The sequence below is a fragment of the Oculina patagonica genome, chromosome 14, assembly GCF_052425735.1.
Source record: "Oculina patagonica isolate OP01 chromosome 14, crgOcupat, whole genome shotgun sequence".
NCBI classification, from domain to species: domain Eukaryota; kingdom Metazoa; phylum Cnidaria; class Anthozoa; order Scleractinia; family Oculinidae; genus Oculina; species Oculina patagonica.
In genome coordinates this window covers 17,735,658-17,754,548 of record NC_135771.1, presented here as the reverse complement: position 1 = coordinate 17,754,548, position 18,891 = coordinate 17,735,658, and the positions used below count along the sequence as shown (strand labels likewise).

At 37.5% G+C, this 18,891-nt stretch overlaps 2 protein-coding genes across 4 annotated transcripts in view; both read right to left on the bottom strand.

The window, feature by feature from the left end:
• LOC144638614 (DNA repair endonuclease XPF-like) overlaps nt 1-5,415 on the bottom strand; it is a 34,494-nt gene extending 29,079 nt beyond the window's left edge. Inside the window, exons 1-9 of the mRNA XM_078497814.1 lie at nt 5,327-5,415; nt 5,140-5,251; nt 4,970-5,049; nt 3,687-3,809; nt 3,235-3,292; nt 2,407-2,519; nt 2,191-2,230; nt 1,674-1,787; nt 426-518 (exon numbers count right to left, since the gene is read on the bottom strand). Coding sequence (XP_078353940.1) covers nt 426-518; nt 1,674-1,787; nt 2,191-2,230; nt 2,407-2,519; nt 3,235-3,292; nt 3,687-3,809; nt 4,970-5,049; nt 5,140-5,251; nt 5,327-5,403 — 810 coding nt within the window. The 5' untranslated portion in view covers nt 5,404-5,415. The remainder of the gene's footprint in view (nt 1-425; nt 519-1,673; nt 1,788-2,190; nt 2,231-2,406; nt 2,520-3,234; nt 3,293-3,686; nt 3,810-4,969; nt 5,050-5,139; nt 5,252-5,326) is intronic.
• Nucleotides 5,416-6,526: 1,111 nt separating this feature from the next.
• LOC144638625 (follicle-stimulating hormone receptor-like) lies at nt 6,527-12,357 on the bottom strand. 3 transcript variants are annotated; one of them, XM_078497831.1, is made up of 5 exons: nt 12,324-12,357; nt 10,508-10,727; nt 10,253-10,324; nt 9,668-9,739; nt 6,527-9,128 (listed from the first exon to the last, which is right to left on the bottom strand). In XM_078497831.1, exons 2-5 carry the CDS (start codon nt 10,705-10,707, stop codon nt 7,745-7,747), a joined length of 1,728 nt encoding a protein of 575 aa, XP_078353957.1. In that variant the 5' UTR covers nt 10,708-10,727; nt 12,324-12,357; the 3' UTR covers nt 6,527-7,744. The 3 variants fall into 3 exon arrangements, with proteins under 3 accessions (XP_078353957.1, XP_078353955.1, XP_078353956.1); XM_078497829.1 differs by lacking the exon at nt 12,324-12,357 and adding an exon at nt 11,617-12,068; XM_078497830.1 differs by lacking the exon at nt 12,324-12,357 and adding an exon at nt 11,895-12,068.
• Nucleotides 12,358-18,891: the final 6,534 nt, after the last annotated feature.

Genomic DNA, 18,891 nt, shown 5'->3' with positions numbered 1-18,891 from the left:
AAGGTCGTGGGTTCGAATCCCGCTCAGAGCCTGAAAATTTTTTCAGGTTTTTTTCAGTAGTATGGCAGCACTCGCATTTATCATAAGATATACATATTCCATTGCTACTGCTGGACACATATTCACTACTAACAGTAGAGATCTTTTAATCTTGTTTAAAAATCTATGAAAAAATCATCAACTTAAGTAAGCAAGCTACCCAATTTCTATAATTTTTTTAGACCACATGTACAAGCAGTCCCTATTTTTTCGCAGAGTCCGTCGAGCTTGAAGCAAAAATTTTTCGAAGGGTCCTGGTACATGTAATTTACTTTTTCGCTTCACGCTTGACAGGCTTTGCGAAAAAAATTTCGCTTCCCGCTGGACGGACTCTGCGAAAAAATGGGGACTGCTCGTAGTCTATAAATTTTTATGTGGGATCTTACCAGTTGATGCCAGACCGGATTGAGCTGAAATCTCAGAATCTTGTCAAACGACTTGCTGATGCTGTTCTCTACAGTAAGGTCATCAGCATCAAGCTACATGTTTATGTGATGTACAACAAGACAATAAAGACACCTTAATTGCATGGAAATTGTAATTAATTTCATATTTTAATGGATGATGGAAAAGAAGAAAAAAAGTGTAAAGGAGTTAAAAAAAATAATGTAATAAAAAATAATCTAAAGCATAAAGAGTTTAAAGATTGTTTGTATGAAAAGAAAAATGTTTTTAAGATGTTATAAGGACGATCAGTGTTTGACATGATAAAAAATTTGGTTAGTATCTGATCTTAAAATCGGTTTAAAAAGTTGGTAAAAACGTATAAAACTGAATTTTCGGTAACTCTCTGTTACTTTCATCAGAGTTAAAATTGGTTCAGTTTTTGCATAATAAGTTTTTTTATACGTAGAACCACTTTCAAGCCTGTTAAAACACTGGGCAGTATCTTTAAGAAACCAAAAGACAGCCCCGCCACAAATCAGATCAAGGGAATTGTGTACAAGGTCAAATGCAAAACATGTGATTTTGCCTATGTGGGAGAGGGTAAATTAAGGATCATGGAATTCGCAACTCACCAGCAAACTTGGACATAATAATCAAGCGTGAGGGAATATGCTGCCCTCAGATAACATGAGTTCCATAGAGAACTCACCAGCAAACTTGGACATAATAGTCAAGCTTGAGCTTAATATGCTGTCCTCAGATAAGATGAGTTCCATAAGGAACTCACCAGCCAACTTGGACATAATAATCAAGCTTGAGCTTAATATGCTGCTCTCAGATAAAATGAGTTCCATAAGGAACTCACCAGCCAACTTGGGCGTAATAATCAAGCGAGAGCTTAATATGCTGCCCTCAGATAAGATGAGTTCCATAAGGAACTCACCAGCCAACTTGGGCGTAATAATCAAGCGTGAGCTTTACATGCTGCCCTCAGATAAGATGAGTTCCATAAGGAACTCACCAGCCAACTTGGACAAAAATATAGAAATTCCTTGGGGGTGGGGGGTCATCAAGGACCCCTCTGGAATGGAAATTCCTGAGGGGTGGGGGGCTACAAACCCAAAAACCATCCCTGGTGAGGGTATGGATATTTTCTGGAACCACGCAATATGGTTTTGGTTTTACAAGTCTGATTAGAAGGGAGAGTGGTGCAAGGTTTTCTTATAGTTAATTTACTTGGTACTCACTGTTGGGTTTGCTCTCTTCAGTTCTTTAAGACAGGTGTCAATCAAGTCAAGAACGGCTGTTTGGATGGCTAGCATGGAGGGTGTAAGGTGGAGATGAAGCTCAATGACCTCTGGCTTGAAAAAAATAAAAAAAAAACACACAAGAATTTAATTACTGCAGGATGATATAGCCTCTCATATATTGATTATCTATTGGTCTTTCTAAGGGTGTTCAGAGTTAGATGGTGCAACTATTGTCTCGTGCAACAAGGCTATGTAATAACAGCAATTTGTTAGCCTAGTTTATTGGTAAACTTACAGTCAACTCTCTCTAAGACGGACACCATCGGGACTGGCTCCAACTGTCTGTCGTAGAGAGGTGTCCATCTTTTAAGGAGTAAAGTTCCAAAAAATGACTCAAAAAGGGCAGGGATGGGACCAACAGCAGGTGTCCATCTCACAGAGGTGTCCGTTAAGAGAGCGTTGACTGTAATGATACATGTAATGATACTTTTAAAAACAAAATTCTTAAACGCACCTTGTGCTTTTCCAAAAAAGCTGAAACTGTTGCATGAAATCTTAAACAGAACAAAATTAAACAACTTTTAATAAACTCAATTATTCAGTAATTGCATAATTTGAATCAGACAAAGTCACTTACAACTTGCAAGTGTGATCAATTGGATTCACCGATTTCTTTAAATAAATCTGTTGATTTTGTAATTTGGAGTTTAGCCTTTAACGCCGTGCCTACCTTGGCCAGAGATAGAGTTTTCTAACAAACAGGTTCTTCATTACTTTCTCCACTTGAAAGAAACCAGTAGTAAAAGCCTGAGGATTATCTGAAAAGGCTTTAATAAAGCCATTCTACAAGGGAACAAGTCAAACATGAATTAGCCACAAAATTAAGGAGGCAGGGCTGATCAGGAACTACAGTTTTGTTGTAAAGCAGTGTTTACCTGCTTAGGGAGGCACTTTCCAGCTCTCATACTTGATGGGCCAGTGCTACAAACATTTCTCTGGAGCCATTTCAGAGCCACCATAAATTTTCGAAAATTTAAGGTGGCTCTGGCTCTGGAAATTTTTTTAACTTTGCAAAAAGTTATATCCTAACATGCTGATCATTACTCAATTATTAAAAAATGGGGGTCCCTGGACTCGTTTTTGAGTTAAAAGCACTAAAAGGGGAAATAAGGGGTGTTTTTAACAATAATTTTATACTGTTGCTATGGTAACCAGTGATGTCATGAAAATGATCCCAACTTGTTCAGTGATGATTGGACATTTGTTTGAAATCATTATTGTAGCATCAAAGTTTAAGAGCTAAAAAGTGCTGGAAACTGTTGTGAGCCTCCTTAAACAAAAACATATCTCATAAAAGATCATTTTAAGGTGGCTCCATAGGGTAATCAGCGGTAGGTACGTCTAGACGGTGTTTTGTGGCTTTAAAAATTCCCTCAGTGAAGTCTATAATTTCTTCTAAATTTTCACAGTACATGAGATACAAATAATAATAATTTTAGACAGGAAAAATGTTAAAGGCAACTTCTTACTATTTTTTACTAACATTATTTCAGTGTACCTTGTTATTCTCTCTATAGAGTCGCAATATGAAAGCCTCTTGGCAAGATTCAATGATTCTATCAACCAAATGCAAATAAAAGAATAAATATTATCAAGGAATTAACTAACACTAAATAATAATAAAAACATTTAAAATACATGTTTAATAAGGCAGAATTTTTTGTAGTTAATTTTACATATAAGGACTAGCAAAAAGGAAGTACATGTACATTTCCTTTATTCAAATTGCAATTATAATTTATGTTATAATGCCAAAGCTAAAAAAAAATTCTTTTACAAATAGCTTTATTTCGTTGTATGTTTGCTCGGAGTTTTCTTAACAAGATACCTTATACTGTTAGGAGCAATACATTTTTGATTACCCTAGTTGGTATGTAATCTGACACAAATGAACTGTCAGCACAACAGTTTGTCAGACTAAATTTGTACAAATTAAAGGAATTCACATACTTATGAGCTCGGTAGACGACAATTCCTGTCACCAGATGAATGGGCAGCTTCTTGGTCAGCATATCAACGACCAAGATTCTTGATGTGACAAACAGCACACCTCCACTAAGATAGACAGACTCCCTGCAAAGATGAGCGGTATAGTTTGTTACATACCAATCAAAAACTGGAAGATGCAGATGCCTTGTTATGGTGAAAGGGTTGAGCTCCAAATTGAGAGACTACATGTAGCAAGAGGTTTGTGTTGAGTCTTTGGGCAAGACTCTTATAACTCTTGCAGCACAGTTGAAACGCTCCCCTTACATGTATAGACATCTCCATAATATGGACATCTCTGAAGTATGGACAGTTCCCTAGGTCCCAGGTAAGTAAACTAAGTTAAAGTCTGCAATCATTCCTAGTGGCCCATCAGGCCAGAGCTTATCCCGGTTTCCATAACATGAAGTGACTAGGAGTATTTCTACTCCCACCTAGATGGGATGTGGGAGGCGCGGTGGCCTAATGATTAGCGCGCTCGACTCCAAGTCAAACGGCCCGGGTTCGAGCCCTGGCAAGGGCGCTGCGTTGTGTTCTTGGGCAAGACACTTTACTCTCACAGTGCCTCTCTCCACCCAGGTGTATAAATGGGTACCGGCGAATTTACTGCTAGGGGGTAACCCTGCGATGGACTAGCATCCCATCCAGGGGGGAGTAGCAATACTCCTAGTCGCTTAATGCTACGGAAACCGGGATAAGCTCCGGCTGTATGGGCCTCATGGCTCGGAGACAGACTTTACCTTTTTTTTACCTAGATGGGATGCTAGTCCGCTGCATTTATAAATACACCTGGGTGGACAGAGGCTCTCTAAGAGTAAAGTGTCTTGCCCACATAACACAGTGCCCCAGCCAGGGCTATAGAACCTGGAGTCCAGCACACTAACCATTAGGACACCTGCCCTGACCGGTCACAGTCTTTTGATTGTTTCATGTAAAAAATTTTTATCTTTTCAACGCCCCAAAAATGTAAACTTCAACAATTTTGAAGTTTACATTTTTTTTAAAAAAATTTTTTTACAAAAATTCCCCCAACCTACAGGCCTGTAACATGTAACATGGTGCACACAGGAAGTTTGGAGAGAACGAAGGAAGCATAAGAGTTGCTTGAGGCAATGGCTGAGAGTTACTCTAGCTTCTTGAGTGCTCTCCAAAGTTCAAACACTACGCTCTGGATTGATTGTGTGGCTCTGCTAGCTATGTAAAAAAGGTAGCTGAATGGCAATGGAAGTCAAAATAAATGCATGTACCTCTCAGTTGAACTGAATTCAGTGGTGATAACCTTTGGTAATGGAACATCTGAAGTTTTCAGTTCATCAAGTATATAGTCCTGAAAATAAGGCCAGGGCATTAATATTGCGCTTTCAGTATTCTATTCATCAGTTTAAATTCATTACAAAAGAAACAATTCAAAACCTACTTCTTCTTGATCTGTTGTGTTGATAACCAGGACTAAAGAAATGGAGGAAGGATCGCTTGTTACACAGTGGATCTTGAGAAAGCTTGTGACAACCTTCTCTATGCTCAATCCCCTGTTAAGCCGAAATTAGGAAATATTTAGGTAAAAATTAATAGAATATGAATTTCTCGATTGCTGGATCACTTACTTAGCTGTTATGAACAAACCGTCATCATCCATAAGTTCGAGAAACATGGCGTTTTCATATTCGGAAAGTGCCGCCATTTTGGAAGTGGCCAGAAATTACCGCTGACTACAAAAACGTCAGCTTCGCATTTTCTCAAAGCCCCGTCCCGGGACTCTCTCGTCCATCCAGTGACAGCACTGGCAGGGCCTGCAGAATATGGGCGAGAGGGGAAATTCTTTTTGAAATGGTCAGGTATGCTCGACAGAAAATTTGAATTGAATCCCTGACGGAGACCAATCTGGGCGTGACGCAACCCTAAACCTCGGGACCTTGACGGCTAAAATTTGGCGTTCTGTCCTGAGAACTCAGAGTGAAACCGAAATCTATTATTTACACCCCTAAGAGAGACGACAAACAGTCCCGTCACTTTCATATGGGAATCTTCCCTATCAGATGCGCTCACCATTCGCACTTCGCGCAGCCGAATGCTAAGTTGTTTGTTCCACGTACTAGACCATGCCGTATTAGAGAGAGGGGCCTGAAGGAGTAGGAGCTCCTGGTCACCGGGACTGGGAATCCCGGGGGGGGGGGGGGAGGCACTCAAAAAAGTTTTATACGGGGAGGCTCCGCCCCAAGCTTTTACCTCTTACCCTTTTATATACCATTTTGACAGAAATTGTACCCCTTTCGTATACCTTTTACTGAAAAAGGTACCCCTTTCATATACCTAAAAGACATGGCATAGACTTATAACAGGACGTTTTCTTGTCATTTTTATGCAGCGCTAAATAAATTAAAATAATACAGCCATAAAGTGCGTCTGTTCGAAATATTTTAACTAAAGGCCCTTTTAAAAACCTAAATGACGGATTTTCATACCCTTTCGTATACCAAAACTTGTGAAATCCCTACCCTTTTATATACCTGAAGCTTGAAAAAGGTACTCCTTTCGGGCGGAGCCTCCCTGTATAGGCCATTATATGGAGTACCCCCCCCCCTCCCCCGGGTGGGAATCACAAACAAAAAACAATGGACTGGGATTGGGGAAAATTAGGAAAACAATAGCCGGGAAATGGGATCTGGGCAAATTTTTGGTCTGGGAAATGGGATTTTTACACCCCTTCAGGACCCTCTAGAAAGATGCCTTTATTGTAGAAGTCACCGAGTCCAGGGGGGGGGGGGGGAAAAAAAAAAAAAAAAAAAAGAACACCACAAAATAACACTGCTTGGCTTGTCTGCTGCCGGATCTCTTGTTTAAGAAATGCTCGTACCAGACGTCACTTTTAGTGTTAATAAAACCAGATTGCATGATTGAAAGGCTGGTACAACGGCAGGATGGCGAGATTTATTGGCCAATTTATTTTTTTTAGTTGGTGAAGAGGTTTTATATACGCTCTACCAATTCATATATGTACAATTGAAATGTGAAGGAAGTGTATTTACAGTCTATTGCTACACTAGTACTGGTTCACACGAACTCTATAACTAAAACATTCCTAGCATGTGGAATATTTATCCGTAAGTCGTTAATTTGTAATCCGCTCAATCTTTTCCAATTACAATTATCTCAATATCCTTCTTCCGCTTTGGTTTATTATTACACGTTAAACCCACTCATAAACACAATGCGAAGCTATCCATAATTTGATCCCTAAAAAAGTCCAAAATAATAATTGTTTTGGAAAAGTTAATATAAAACCCGACAACAAAAATTGACTGATTTGAATGACGTCAGTCAGTTTGGCCACCAGTAACACCCTTACATATGTTTAAAACAAGACCAACATCAACAGCAACAGCAATAGAGCGATTTTCACTTGAGTGTCGAAAATAATTCGCGTTTGCTTTGTTTTTTAATTACTACGCTTAGTGATTGGTTTAAAAATCTCGCGCCACTTTCTCAACCAATCATAACTAAACCAAAACCAATCGTCTCTCGCTCGCGCACGTTTTCCCGCGCTTCGTGCCTTCTACATGCATTTGCTTGGCGTTTTGATTGGTTCATTGGATTGTCTATGTCCTTTGTGATTGGCCAGAGTAATAACTTTGCTTTTGATTTTACGACACTCAATTGAATACTGCTCTATTATGCTGTGCAAAATAACAATTTTATCTTATTACAGTACACAAAAGATCATCTTCTAGACACTTGACCTTGCCCAAAGCGCCCTAGGGACGGGATTGGATCGTGGCCCGAGTTTGGATGAAACCGTCTGCACGTCAAAAGTAGGTCCGTAATGCGTGGATAAATAGGCTAACATTTAGATGAAATTCACTTGAAGTTTTACCAGTCTATTTTAGTTCAAGTATAATTCAAGTAACAGTACTTTCGGTAACCACAGATTAGCAGCAAATTAAAATGACTGCCTAATACATGGATGTAGGACTACTGTTCTGCGTTGATTCGGCAATATTAGAGACAATGTTTTTCGTCTTCATTTATTTGTCGAAGTGAGTCACTTTGTAAAGAACAATCTGAGATGAAGCTGTGTTCATCTGCGATATAGACCCAGTTCCTGTATTTCTCCTGAAAGCGCTAACAAACGGGGGGATCCTGTGTAGTTTGAACACTTTCTTGATCCGTTTCACGAACTTCCCTTGCCTGAAGGCACAGAGAATTGGATTTATGCAGGAGTTTAGACCAAGGCATGCGATAGGAAACCAGAATCCTACCACGAATAGAATCTGAGTTTTACGATCACTGTTTAGTTCAATTGTATCGTGGATGCTTTCGACGGGTACAAATGTAATTATCAGAATCATTGGTGCCAAGAGAAGAAGAAAATTGCTGCCGACCACAAGAGCGATCTTCTTGAGTATAGCCGTTTCACGCTTGACGCCTAAATTAGCGCCCGAGCGACGAACGAAAAGAAATATTCGCGCGTATAAAGGGATGTTCGCGATGTATAGTGCGATTAGCACTCCTAAGCAGATTAAGAATGTGTTCTTCTGTGCGACTGGAAAACTACACATCATTGTTGCACTGTAAGAGAGATTAAGAACGTGGAATAGGGGGGAGAGCGCGTAGCAAAGTGAGACAATCCAGCAAAACAACAAGCATACTGCGGCCACTTTCTTGCTTAATCGATGATCAGGGTTCATGCAATGTACGATCGAGCAATATTTCTCTACGGTGAGTAGAAGGGAAGTAACTGCCGCAACACACTCAGCTGATGTAAATATGGCAGAAGCTAACGGACACAAGATTCCTCCACCAAGAACAAGCTTCTCGCCTGTGTCCAGAATGTTACTCAAGTTGGACAAGAAATTAAATATGTTCAAACTGCCAATTATAATCGAGTACATTCCGATGAAGAGGTCACAAACGGCCATGTTTGCGATTAGCAACATCGATGTTGTTTTGCGAAGAGATCTCGAGGAAAGAATTGTTATTAAAACGATCAGATTAAGTAAAATGGCCACTGCACCCATCACGTAGGAGGTATAGAATAGTTTTTTAGGAACATTTATCACTTTCGTTTTTTCGGCATCGTCTTTGGAAGATGGGATACGAATTGTTGGAGAACACCTTAAATTTCCGGCGCAAACTGGAACAAATCCATGTTCCACGAATTTTCCTACAGGATTGTCCTTGCCTTGTTCCAAGTTGAATGTGAACGAATTGGATATATTTGCTCTGAACAATGAACAGTTGGCGCATTTGTCACTCCATGTAACACCCAAGATGTGTCCAAGAGATGGCACGTTTAAGATGTTGCTATCTGGGGTCCATAAACTTCCGGTCACGATTAAGGTCTCGAGGTTTGGGAGTTGCGTAATGACGTCACCTTTCCACGTTTGCAATGGATTAAAGCTCAGGTCCCTGAGATGGGAAAGAATTCTTGTTAAAGCGAGTTAATTATTAAGACTGTCAATATATTTTGCTTTCAATTTATCTGTTTCTTTATCACTTTATACTTGAGTTGTCGTAAACTAAAGTGAGGTTATAAGTCATTTTTTACACCCAATATTACATATTTTACGTATATCTTGGTGTGTGGAGACCATTTAACAATTAAACTATGAGACCGAGTTTTCTATGAGCCGAACAGTCAACGAGGCGCAGCGCATAGCCGACTTGACTATCGCTTATATATAGTTGTTTTAGTAGAAACTCTAAAGAATTGCAGTACGTCCAAAACCTAAAATTTTCATTTGCGCATGCTTTTGTTGGCGCAATGAAACCATTTTTACATGGTACTTAAAAATTTAATTTGCTTTGCACGGTCTAATTTGACTCCAAAAATGAATAGTACAGCGAATGATGTTTTTCAGGCCAAATTCAGCCTGACTCTTCATCTAGTTGTTTCAAAAAGGTTGCTTGTATTGGAATTAAAGAAAAAAAAGAGAACGAATACTCACAATAATTTGACGTTATGGAGTGTTCCAAAGGCACCGTCTGTTATAGTGGAGATACGGTTGAAAGCCAGAGTACTGAAACAGAGAGAGTGTAGTTAGATCTTGTCTACGCGTATCGTAATTAGACATGGGAAAATAATGTACTTTTAACCTTTATAACTAAAGTTATAGATGTTTCTACTGTTGTTTAGGCCTGGACGCATAGATCGAATCGAAACTGTGTTCTTTGTAAATTAATAATTAGGCCAAGAATAAGGTGATTAAAAGACCTTAGTTCTTTGGTTGCTATAGGAATACTGATAAGATTAAGCTGTTAAAAATGTGACAGTTAAGAAAGGCACCTTATTTTCTAAAATTTTGTCGGGGTTTGGCTGTGAAGAGGTTTGAGAGAGATATTAGTATGCTGAAGGCTTCGACTTGATTCTGGGGTGTAAAAAAGTTTGATGGTAGTGAATAATTCAATGTGCATCTTAAATTAAATTGACTCTTTACGATCTGGAAAAGTAGCGAAAAGAGCGAGAGGAAAGAAAAATGGTTTGTTAAGTCTAAGGAGAAAGACACGAAATTTTTATCAATCATATTACTTACAGGTTGACCAACTGACTCTGATTCAGCAAAAACTCCGTGGGTATGTTTTGTAGGCCGTTCCTGGACAAATCCCTAGAGAACAAATTAATGAACAAATTATGGGCGAAATAATAAATGAGGAACGTTTGACTATAGATGGTCGTGAAATGTTCACACAATTCGCCAATATCTTACTCTTCTTATACTAATTCTCCAGGCTGAGAAGTACATTTATCATCTAATAAAACTGAAAAGAAACTAAAAATGTTTCCTTACAAGGATTTAAATAGAACCAAAGGCGTTGTTGGTTTGGTAGAACCATTTAGTTGGCATCTAGTATCCCAGAATGCATTTGGGTGTAACAAACAGTGACAGCGAGCGTCAACATCACAATGAGAAGAGTTCTCAAGGCCCTGGGCACTAGTTACCAGGTGTCGTAGCAGCAACGCGCCAGCGAGTAGCCATAGTGATTTCATCTTCTCTTAACTCCAGGCTCCTGAATGAAGCAACAAAATATAACTTGTATATTCACTCTTTCTCATTTGTTTTCACAACGTGCTTTTTGTGCCAAAGTTTCCTCCTTTAATTTAGGCCCGGACATTTACCCGGTAACTGACATTAATAAAAGGCGTCTTTATTTGCAAGTTGCTCTTTAACAAATTTGTTTCATCGTTGTGTGATATTTGAGTAGTTGCACAAGAAAGCTCAATATTGAAATTCAGGGTTATTAGTAATAAATCCTGTCGTTAAACGGTAATTAATTTTAGAAATATCATATTTTACTACAGCGTTCTGGTTAGAGTTTAGCGACTTACCTGATTTAAGATGAATTCTACATGTAATGAAGGGAGTCTCATTTCAAAATTCTAAATCAGCAAGCCACCAAATTGAAAGCGAAAGATTCGTACGAGCGATTCGTGCGCTTTTTTGATTGATTGACATATGTCAAATGAGAACTACTGTCCATTTGACATGTATCATATAGCGAAGAAAACGAAAACGTTTAATCAAGATTCGAGTGACCAGCTACAATATTTATCATGAGGATCAAAAACAAACACAATTATCTTTAGTTTAAAATTGATTTCAAAATGCAATTAGAAAATCCTTTTCAAGTGTTGCATTGATAGAATTCTCTACAAATTGGCGGAAATCTGTGAAATCACAGATAGAATTAACGAAGGAAAAAAAACACAACAATGAGATAATGGCTAGCAATTGGGAACTGGCCATGGCATGCAGGAAGGAATAAGCTGAAGAAATACAAAGCGGAAATATAAACCTCACAACTTTAATTTCTTGCCGGCGTAGAAGATAATTAAATTTAAGTCAGTGTGCATATGTTATTTGCAAAAAGCAATTTTACTTCCATTTTCATTTCTTACTTTTGTGTTTGATGCAAGTTGAAAAGCCTTCTTCCTTAAAATATCTGTCGTAATTCCCTGTGAGTCTGAAACCCAAAATATTATATTTATTACTCTTGCTGAACTATCATGAATATATTTCTAATAATGGTAGATCTGCGAATTTGGCTAAGCATAAAAAATTATCCCCTTAACGATGATTTTTTTCAATCTCGCTCTTTTCTTCTTGCCATTGTGCTACGAAATCACGGAACAATTAAATCTTGATCATTTTAAGAGATCTAAAAATGTAAACTTACCGTATATAATCTTAAACTGGTACTTCACTGCTAAGATTTGAGTGATCTAGGATGTATGACATGCGTCCCTATAGCTGCCGGAAGGAGCCTTCGATTAAATTTTTAATCTGGACGACGGCAGGAAAAGAAGCTAAATTATTTTTGCAGATATCATGAATATTGGGATATAGGTAACTAGATCAACCAGTTAAAACTGACCTCCCGCCCCTACCCTACATTAAGCCGCATGCATCGAAATATCTATTCCCCCTCGTTTAGTTTAGATTTCTCTGTAAAATGCTTCAGCTTTTCATTTAAACGACACTTTTGACAGTATTCCCTTCATTTACCGTTAGATGAGAGTTCTAGTTCCGCTTTATCTTTATATCGGATTCCATTAGCTTCCATTTACTTGAAAATTTAACTCCATTTAAATAACAATAAATTTACCTTAATCTTTTTTATGGCTTGAACAAATGGTTTCTCATTAACTTGGCTTCTTTAACGTTAGTTGTGATAATTCGTTTCATGGACTGTAAAGTTTCCTAGTCAATTGGCCCTTTTTTATATTTTCACCTTACCTCGGTTTGTTTCACAATGTGTTTGTTTTTGAAAGGAAACTGAAATGATGTTTTTGACAGGAATCTCGAGCAGAACTTCTCAAACACATTAATAATTCATCAAGTTAAAACAAAGAAAATCATAACCGTGAAGGAGGTTTGGATACCCGGCCTTAATTAGCATAGATTTTTACGATTCTGTTTACTCCGGAATTTTTTTTTTCGATAAAAAAAGGTATATCAAACACTCGAGACAGCGTTTCATCGGCTATCCAAACACCTCAAATTTCGTCAAAAATACTCCGCTGCTCGTAGTATTTTCAACTCTCTTCTCAGTAAAGAAATAAAATAAATAAATAAATTACCTTTCACGGTGTTTGGATATCCCGAAGAAACACTGTCTTTCGTGTTTGATATATTACATCGGAAACCAGTGTTGTCAAACGAAATATTTAGCGTGAATATCAAGTTACCTTAGCAGCAAGCAGTGGATGCATGCATAACTCACTGTAACTTTGAATTCGTTTAATTCCTGGCGAAACTTGCTGCGCACGACAAATTACGGAGAGCCTATCGATTGAATGGCGAAAGTAATTTGGAATCGCTTCGGTTTTGCTTCATTGCTGTCTGTGATTGGCTCAAACATCTCGTGCTAACTTCGTAAGAAATGCCAAACCAAACTTTACTCGCCCACACGTTTCTCCGCACTTCACGACCGCTACATGTATTCGTTTCGAGTTTTGATTGGTTCACTGGATTTGCCTTTGTCGTTTGTGATTGGTCAGGGCGACTACTTTGGTTTTCGTTTTATGACACTCGATTGAATTAAAATCTGCTCAATGATTTAGAAGAACTGTGAAAATATAAATATAAACAAAATAAACAAAAATGAAATGAAGAAAAAAATAAATACAATTAAAACATAATAATAAATAAAATAAAAATGTAGGCTATGAAGACATGGATGAATTGGCATTTATAATTGCATCACCTTGAAATTCATTTATAATTGCATCACCTTGAAATTGAATAAATTCACCAAATATTACTTTGGAGAATTACTTCAATTAATGATCTTTTTCGACCTTGTTATGTAAAACTGCTCTATCTTCTAATACTTAGCCTATTTTTTTCAACCTCGTCGTTCGTATTCCGTAACAATTTTCTACAATTTAAACCCCATCCTTCAAGTTGTTCTTTTTGGTTAATTGTTATCTTTTTTTGCGTTTTCTATCGTAGTAAGTTACAACACTTGGAGTCTTCCTTTAACGTGACGGTAATCTGACCAGATCGCCAAAACTAATTTAATATATTTTGACATGGTTTCTTCAATAATTACTCGTTCTCTGCAGTTACCGACAAAATTTCTCATTTCGGGCAGTGCTGCAACAAGGTAAGAAGATACCGTATTTTCTCGAATAAGCGCCGCCCCCGAATAAGCGCCGCCCTCAAATAAGCGCCGCATTTCGGACAAAAAAGTTAATAAGCGCCGCCCCCGAATAAGCGCCGCAGTCCCGAAGCGGCGCTAATTCGAGGAAATCCGTTTTGCTAAAAACTGCACTACAAAGCAACTCTAATGCAAACTTGGACATTTCGTTTCATCAAAAGCGATGTTTTGCAGTTTACAGTGATGGTTTTACTGTTCGACCATTTGTTTTCTATCAAACATTCTTACAATACGTAAATGTTGTGAAGGCCGCGAACTTTGCTAGGACAGCTAGCGCCACTTCTCTCTTCAGAAGAGACGAATTTGACAATCAGAAGATGCTATTTTCGATTACTGTAAAATATAAGACTCTTTGTGGAGTCAAATTTTAAATAAGCGCCGCACTTGAGGTGGGAAAAATTTAATAAGCGCCGCGGCGCTTATTCGAGTAAATACGGTACACAGAAAGCATGTCAATATGTACAACACTTTGACACGGCCCTTTTTGGCTCACAAACAAGTTTATCTCGACAATTTTTTGGGACAGTTCCTATTTGCTTGTGTGAAAGAACAGCAAGTCAGGTTTTACCCGGTTTTCTTTCACAAGTTTTTTTGCTGTTGTATCCCTTAAAAAAGTTTCTCTTTCTCGCTGAATTTCGTAATACTCTTTATACAGAGGAATACTTCAAAACGACATGGTAGATAAAATTTGGATTTCCAGAATAAAGTTTACCTTGAACTGAAGAACCGTATGTACACAAGCAAGTCTTGTATGCTATTTGTCTGGCAAGTATCCTTTGTAAAAAGTCTTATTGTTGAAAGAATGAGGAACAACTTGCCATATTTTGTCGTACACTCGAGCAAATAAATCTCGAAATGTCACGAAAACTAGCCCATGTCTGAAAATTTGCTTAAAACTTCGCATAGAGCTTGAAACATTTGCAAGGTATGCGATAACGATCCGAAAATTGTTTTCTGGGAAGCAGGTATTTATGTTTGCTTTAAATTTTACTCGAATTTTCGCTCGTTTAGACGGTTTAGTTTCGCACGTCTTTACGACTAGCGAAATGTTTTCTTATTTTATTAAAATAATTACGAAAATAAAAATTGAAAGCCATTAGGCCACTAGTATTAACTAATTTTTCAAAGTAATTAACTATTCGGTAAGTTTGGAAAATGATAACAAGAAAAAAAAAATGAAATTACGATTGTATGTTCAAAGCATGTCTGCCCTGAGAAAGACATCTCAACAAAATGTAAAATGTTTGCGTGAAAATTGCGAATTTTGCAGAGGAAACTAATTTGTGGTATAGAAATCCACTTAGAAAAGCGTCTACGTAAATTTTGAACGAGATTTAACGCACAAATTTTTGATATTTACTTTGACGATAAACTTGCCTGTTCGGATGTAGCCAGTTTTGAAGATTTGCCTCGTCTTTAACCAATTTAGTTTCGTGGTAAAGAATTGCCGTATAGCTTGACTGATAAATCTACCACGCGTACAGATTGCGAACGCCTCCTTTTATAGCGCACCTGTAAACTCGCATAATTTCTTCGGCCGGTCTTTTCTTTTCCTAGCCTCGACAAACAGCTGCCGTTAAAATGTAACAGAACATTTATTACAAAGCGCGACCGGGGTGAATTGCCAAAAACATCCGAAAATCTGCCGGCAATCTTTTCATCTTGCTTATATAGCTTGCACTAATTAAGTTTTCTACGCAATTGTACATGAAATTGATCAGGAAACTGCAATAAACTACAATCCATTAAGTTGCTTTTTTTCTCCTTGTGCTAAAAATGCTACAAGAAATTAATAGTATAAAAAGTGCTATTTCTCTTTCATTTTCTCCATAAGGTGAATTGAGATTTTGTAGTTCAATTTACTGACTAAAAACAAAAGGGAACATTTAACATTTTTTTAAACCACTTTTTTGTTCCGAAACAATGATACATGGAGATTATCGAATTCAAAGTTACCAAAATTTAATTCTTAATCTTCTAATCGGTATTGAAGAAAAAAAGGTCTCATTTTATTATATCGGTGTATACCACTTTCAGTTTCCGAATTTTTTTTTCCTGTGTTTATACTTTCGCAAATTCGCTTTATTAGAAGAAAAATTACGCTTTTCATTTCTAGAGGGGAAAATGTGTTTGCTGCAGGAAATTAACAACAACAATAACAACTGAACAAAAAAATCCCGCGTTCCGCCGAGTAATTTGTTCATTTAAATTTCCGACGGATTTTTCCCGACATGAAATTATCAGGAAAAAGTTGTATATATAGCGAAATGTTGAATGCAGAACTTTTCTTGAACGTATATATGGTTAAGAAACCTTATGATCTCATTTTAGTGATTTTTGCATTTCGGATTTTTTCTAACTGCTAAATCATGAAAGCGGCTCATCTTCGTGTACAACAAAGAAAAGCGTAATTTTTAAACAAAAAGCCCTAAATTTCATTTAAAACCGTACTGTCGGCACGATAAAACCATATTAAGAAGTATGCATTTTTTGCAATATACTTCAGGGATCCTGTCTTATACGCATGCCGCTATCTGCATACCCTTACCGTTTAATTTGCAATAATTGTATTTTTTCGTTTCTCTTTTGCTTCGAACTCGATTTAAGAAAAATATCGGACAACTATCTACAAGTAGTATTCATTATTTCTAGCCGATTATACATAAGTATTTATTAATCCTAAGATTTTTCCAGCTTTGTATTCATTCTGAATTCTTCTTTATCGTCAAGGGCATTCATTACTTGTGAGTTGAAAACCTGAAATAGAGATAGTGGAATATCTATTTCTTAAACCTACTGATACCTCCAGTGTTCTCCCTAGGATTTTGGGAAGGCCAGGTGGTATTCTGACTCTGATTTTTAAATGCCGTTAAAACCTGATTTGCGGAACTTGTTCCCCCCACGTTACTATCACTTTTCTTCTTTTTTCCAGAGTAATTTATAGTTTCTTTTCTGGCAACCCAAATCGGCTGGTTCCCCATCTTTATACGACACGGAACTTCATTTAGTATTCATGTACGACACCTTGAAGTGCTGTTGTGTTTCTGTAGCAATATTCGATAAAGCTAAGGTAGCTGCTGCTCAACAAAACGAATGCATCACACTCGCAGATTTAAACACATTAATGCGGGTAAATGACTTTATAACGATATTAGGTGCGACACAGTAAAAAAGTGATTTCGTCTTTGCTTATGGAGGAATTCCGTTCCAGATCTCAAAAGTGGGTTGTGTTACATCTTCAATTTTTAGCCAGGCGGCAACGATTTTCCCGTGAATCAAGCTAGGTGGCCCGCCTGGCCTTAGATACCTAGGGAGAACACTGACCTCCAACAAAACGTCGTTTCAACTTGTATTTTCTTCACTCAATCGAAGACTGCAATTTTAACCTCGATTTCACGAACTCCAGATTTTGCGGACCAATTTTCGTTTCTCCTTGATTTGAAAAATCGGGATTCCCCTATATCAATATATTCATTTTTTTTTTACAAGTTTAAGCCAGTTTCTAATCAATACTCATTATTTTTTTCGCTTTATCCATCAGTCCCGGATTTCACTTCTAAAATGGTGTGATTAACAACAATTCTTGTACCAGTGTTTTACAGTGTTGTAATTACTTTCAAAATCGGTTCTTTGAGACAATTCAAGTTGATTTTGTTTACACTTTGGCAAAGATCGGTACCCGCAGTGCTTATGAATGTATTTGGAAATCAATTACAAAAAAGTAATTTTTCTTTTAATTTTATCCAGGAGGCAAATTAAAATTTTCAATTTGATTTTTCTGACCAAAAAAATTGGGAGAATAATGTATCAAATTTCGTGTTAAAAGGACACTGTCACCCGGCAGTTTAACTTCAAAAACTCAAGAGCCTAAAGGCATATGGAACAACGATAGTGGTCCAATTTTGTTAAAAATCACCATGCAAGTGTACTGAAGCGATAAACAAGTGATATTGTTGTGATGCCATCAGGAACGTTAGATCTCAACTTGAAAATGTCAGGCTGATTTTTTCAAGTTTTGTCCTTGTGGACTGGAAAAACACCTAAAAATTATTATGGCTCCCTTCTTCCTTCAACAACAATTTACTTTATATCTCCATCTTGATGTACTAGGTGCATTTTATGTACGAGAAAACCTATTCACCAATTTTAGTATTTTTTACCGAAACGTATTACAGCGACGCGCCTTACCGTGGCCAACCAACAAACTTTTTTACAAGTGTCATCTTGTAAAATTTTACGTTTTCACTAGATTTTGTTGATAAATATGATTAACAAGTATCTATTTGATCGTATTCCACTTTGCAATGAGTCGTGTTCGTCAAACAAATAATAATATTATGATATGCACACTTGTAAAAAAGTTTGTTGGGTGGCCACGGTAAGGCACGTTGCACTCTGTAACGACTTCTTTCGCCAAAAAAGATTAGTTCAAACCTTAAAACAAAAAAAAAAAAATGCTTATTCACTTTTGCTTAGTTCCGTACCCCCGGGTGAGTGTATCGAATTTATGAGTTCGAGTTAGAAATTTCGAGTTCGAGTTACACGAGTTGGGGTAACATTTCCCAGTTGGTCACGCATAGTATCGCCCTTATCACCAAATGAAAGCTTACCGCAAGCAAATAGGAGTGGAACTAACCGCAAGCAAATAGGAGTGGAGCTAACCGCAAGCAAACCAGAGTGGAGCTAACCGCAAGCAACTCGAACTCGATATTTTAACTCGAACTCGATATTTTAACTCGAACTCGAAATTCTAACTCGAAATCGAACTCAACTCGAAATTCTAACTCGAACTCGAACTCATGAAATGGACAGACCCCCCCCCCCCCCGGGTAGGGAAAGGGCCGGGGTTATTCTTTTTTATCCTAATCTTTCAAATTTCATTTAATGTAATAATTCTATAGTTTGCGTGAAGACTTTTTTTTCTCTCTTTCTTAAGCGTCAGAAAGATGACTTTTCTGATTTTCGAAGGAAATTGGAAACGTCCGCGAGATAGCTTTAATTATCTAGTCCA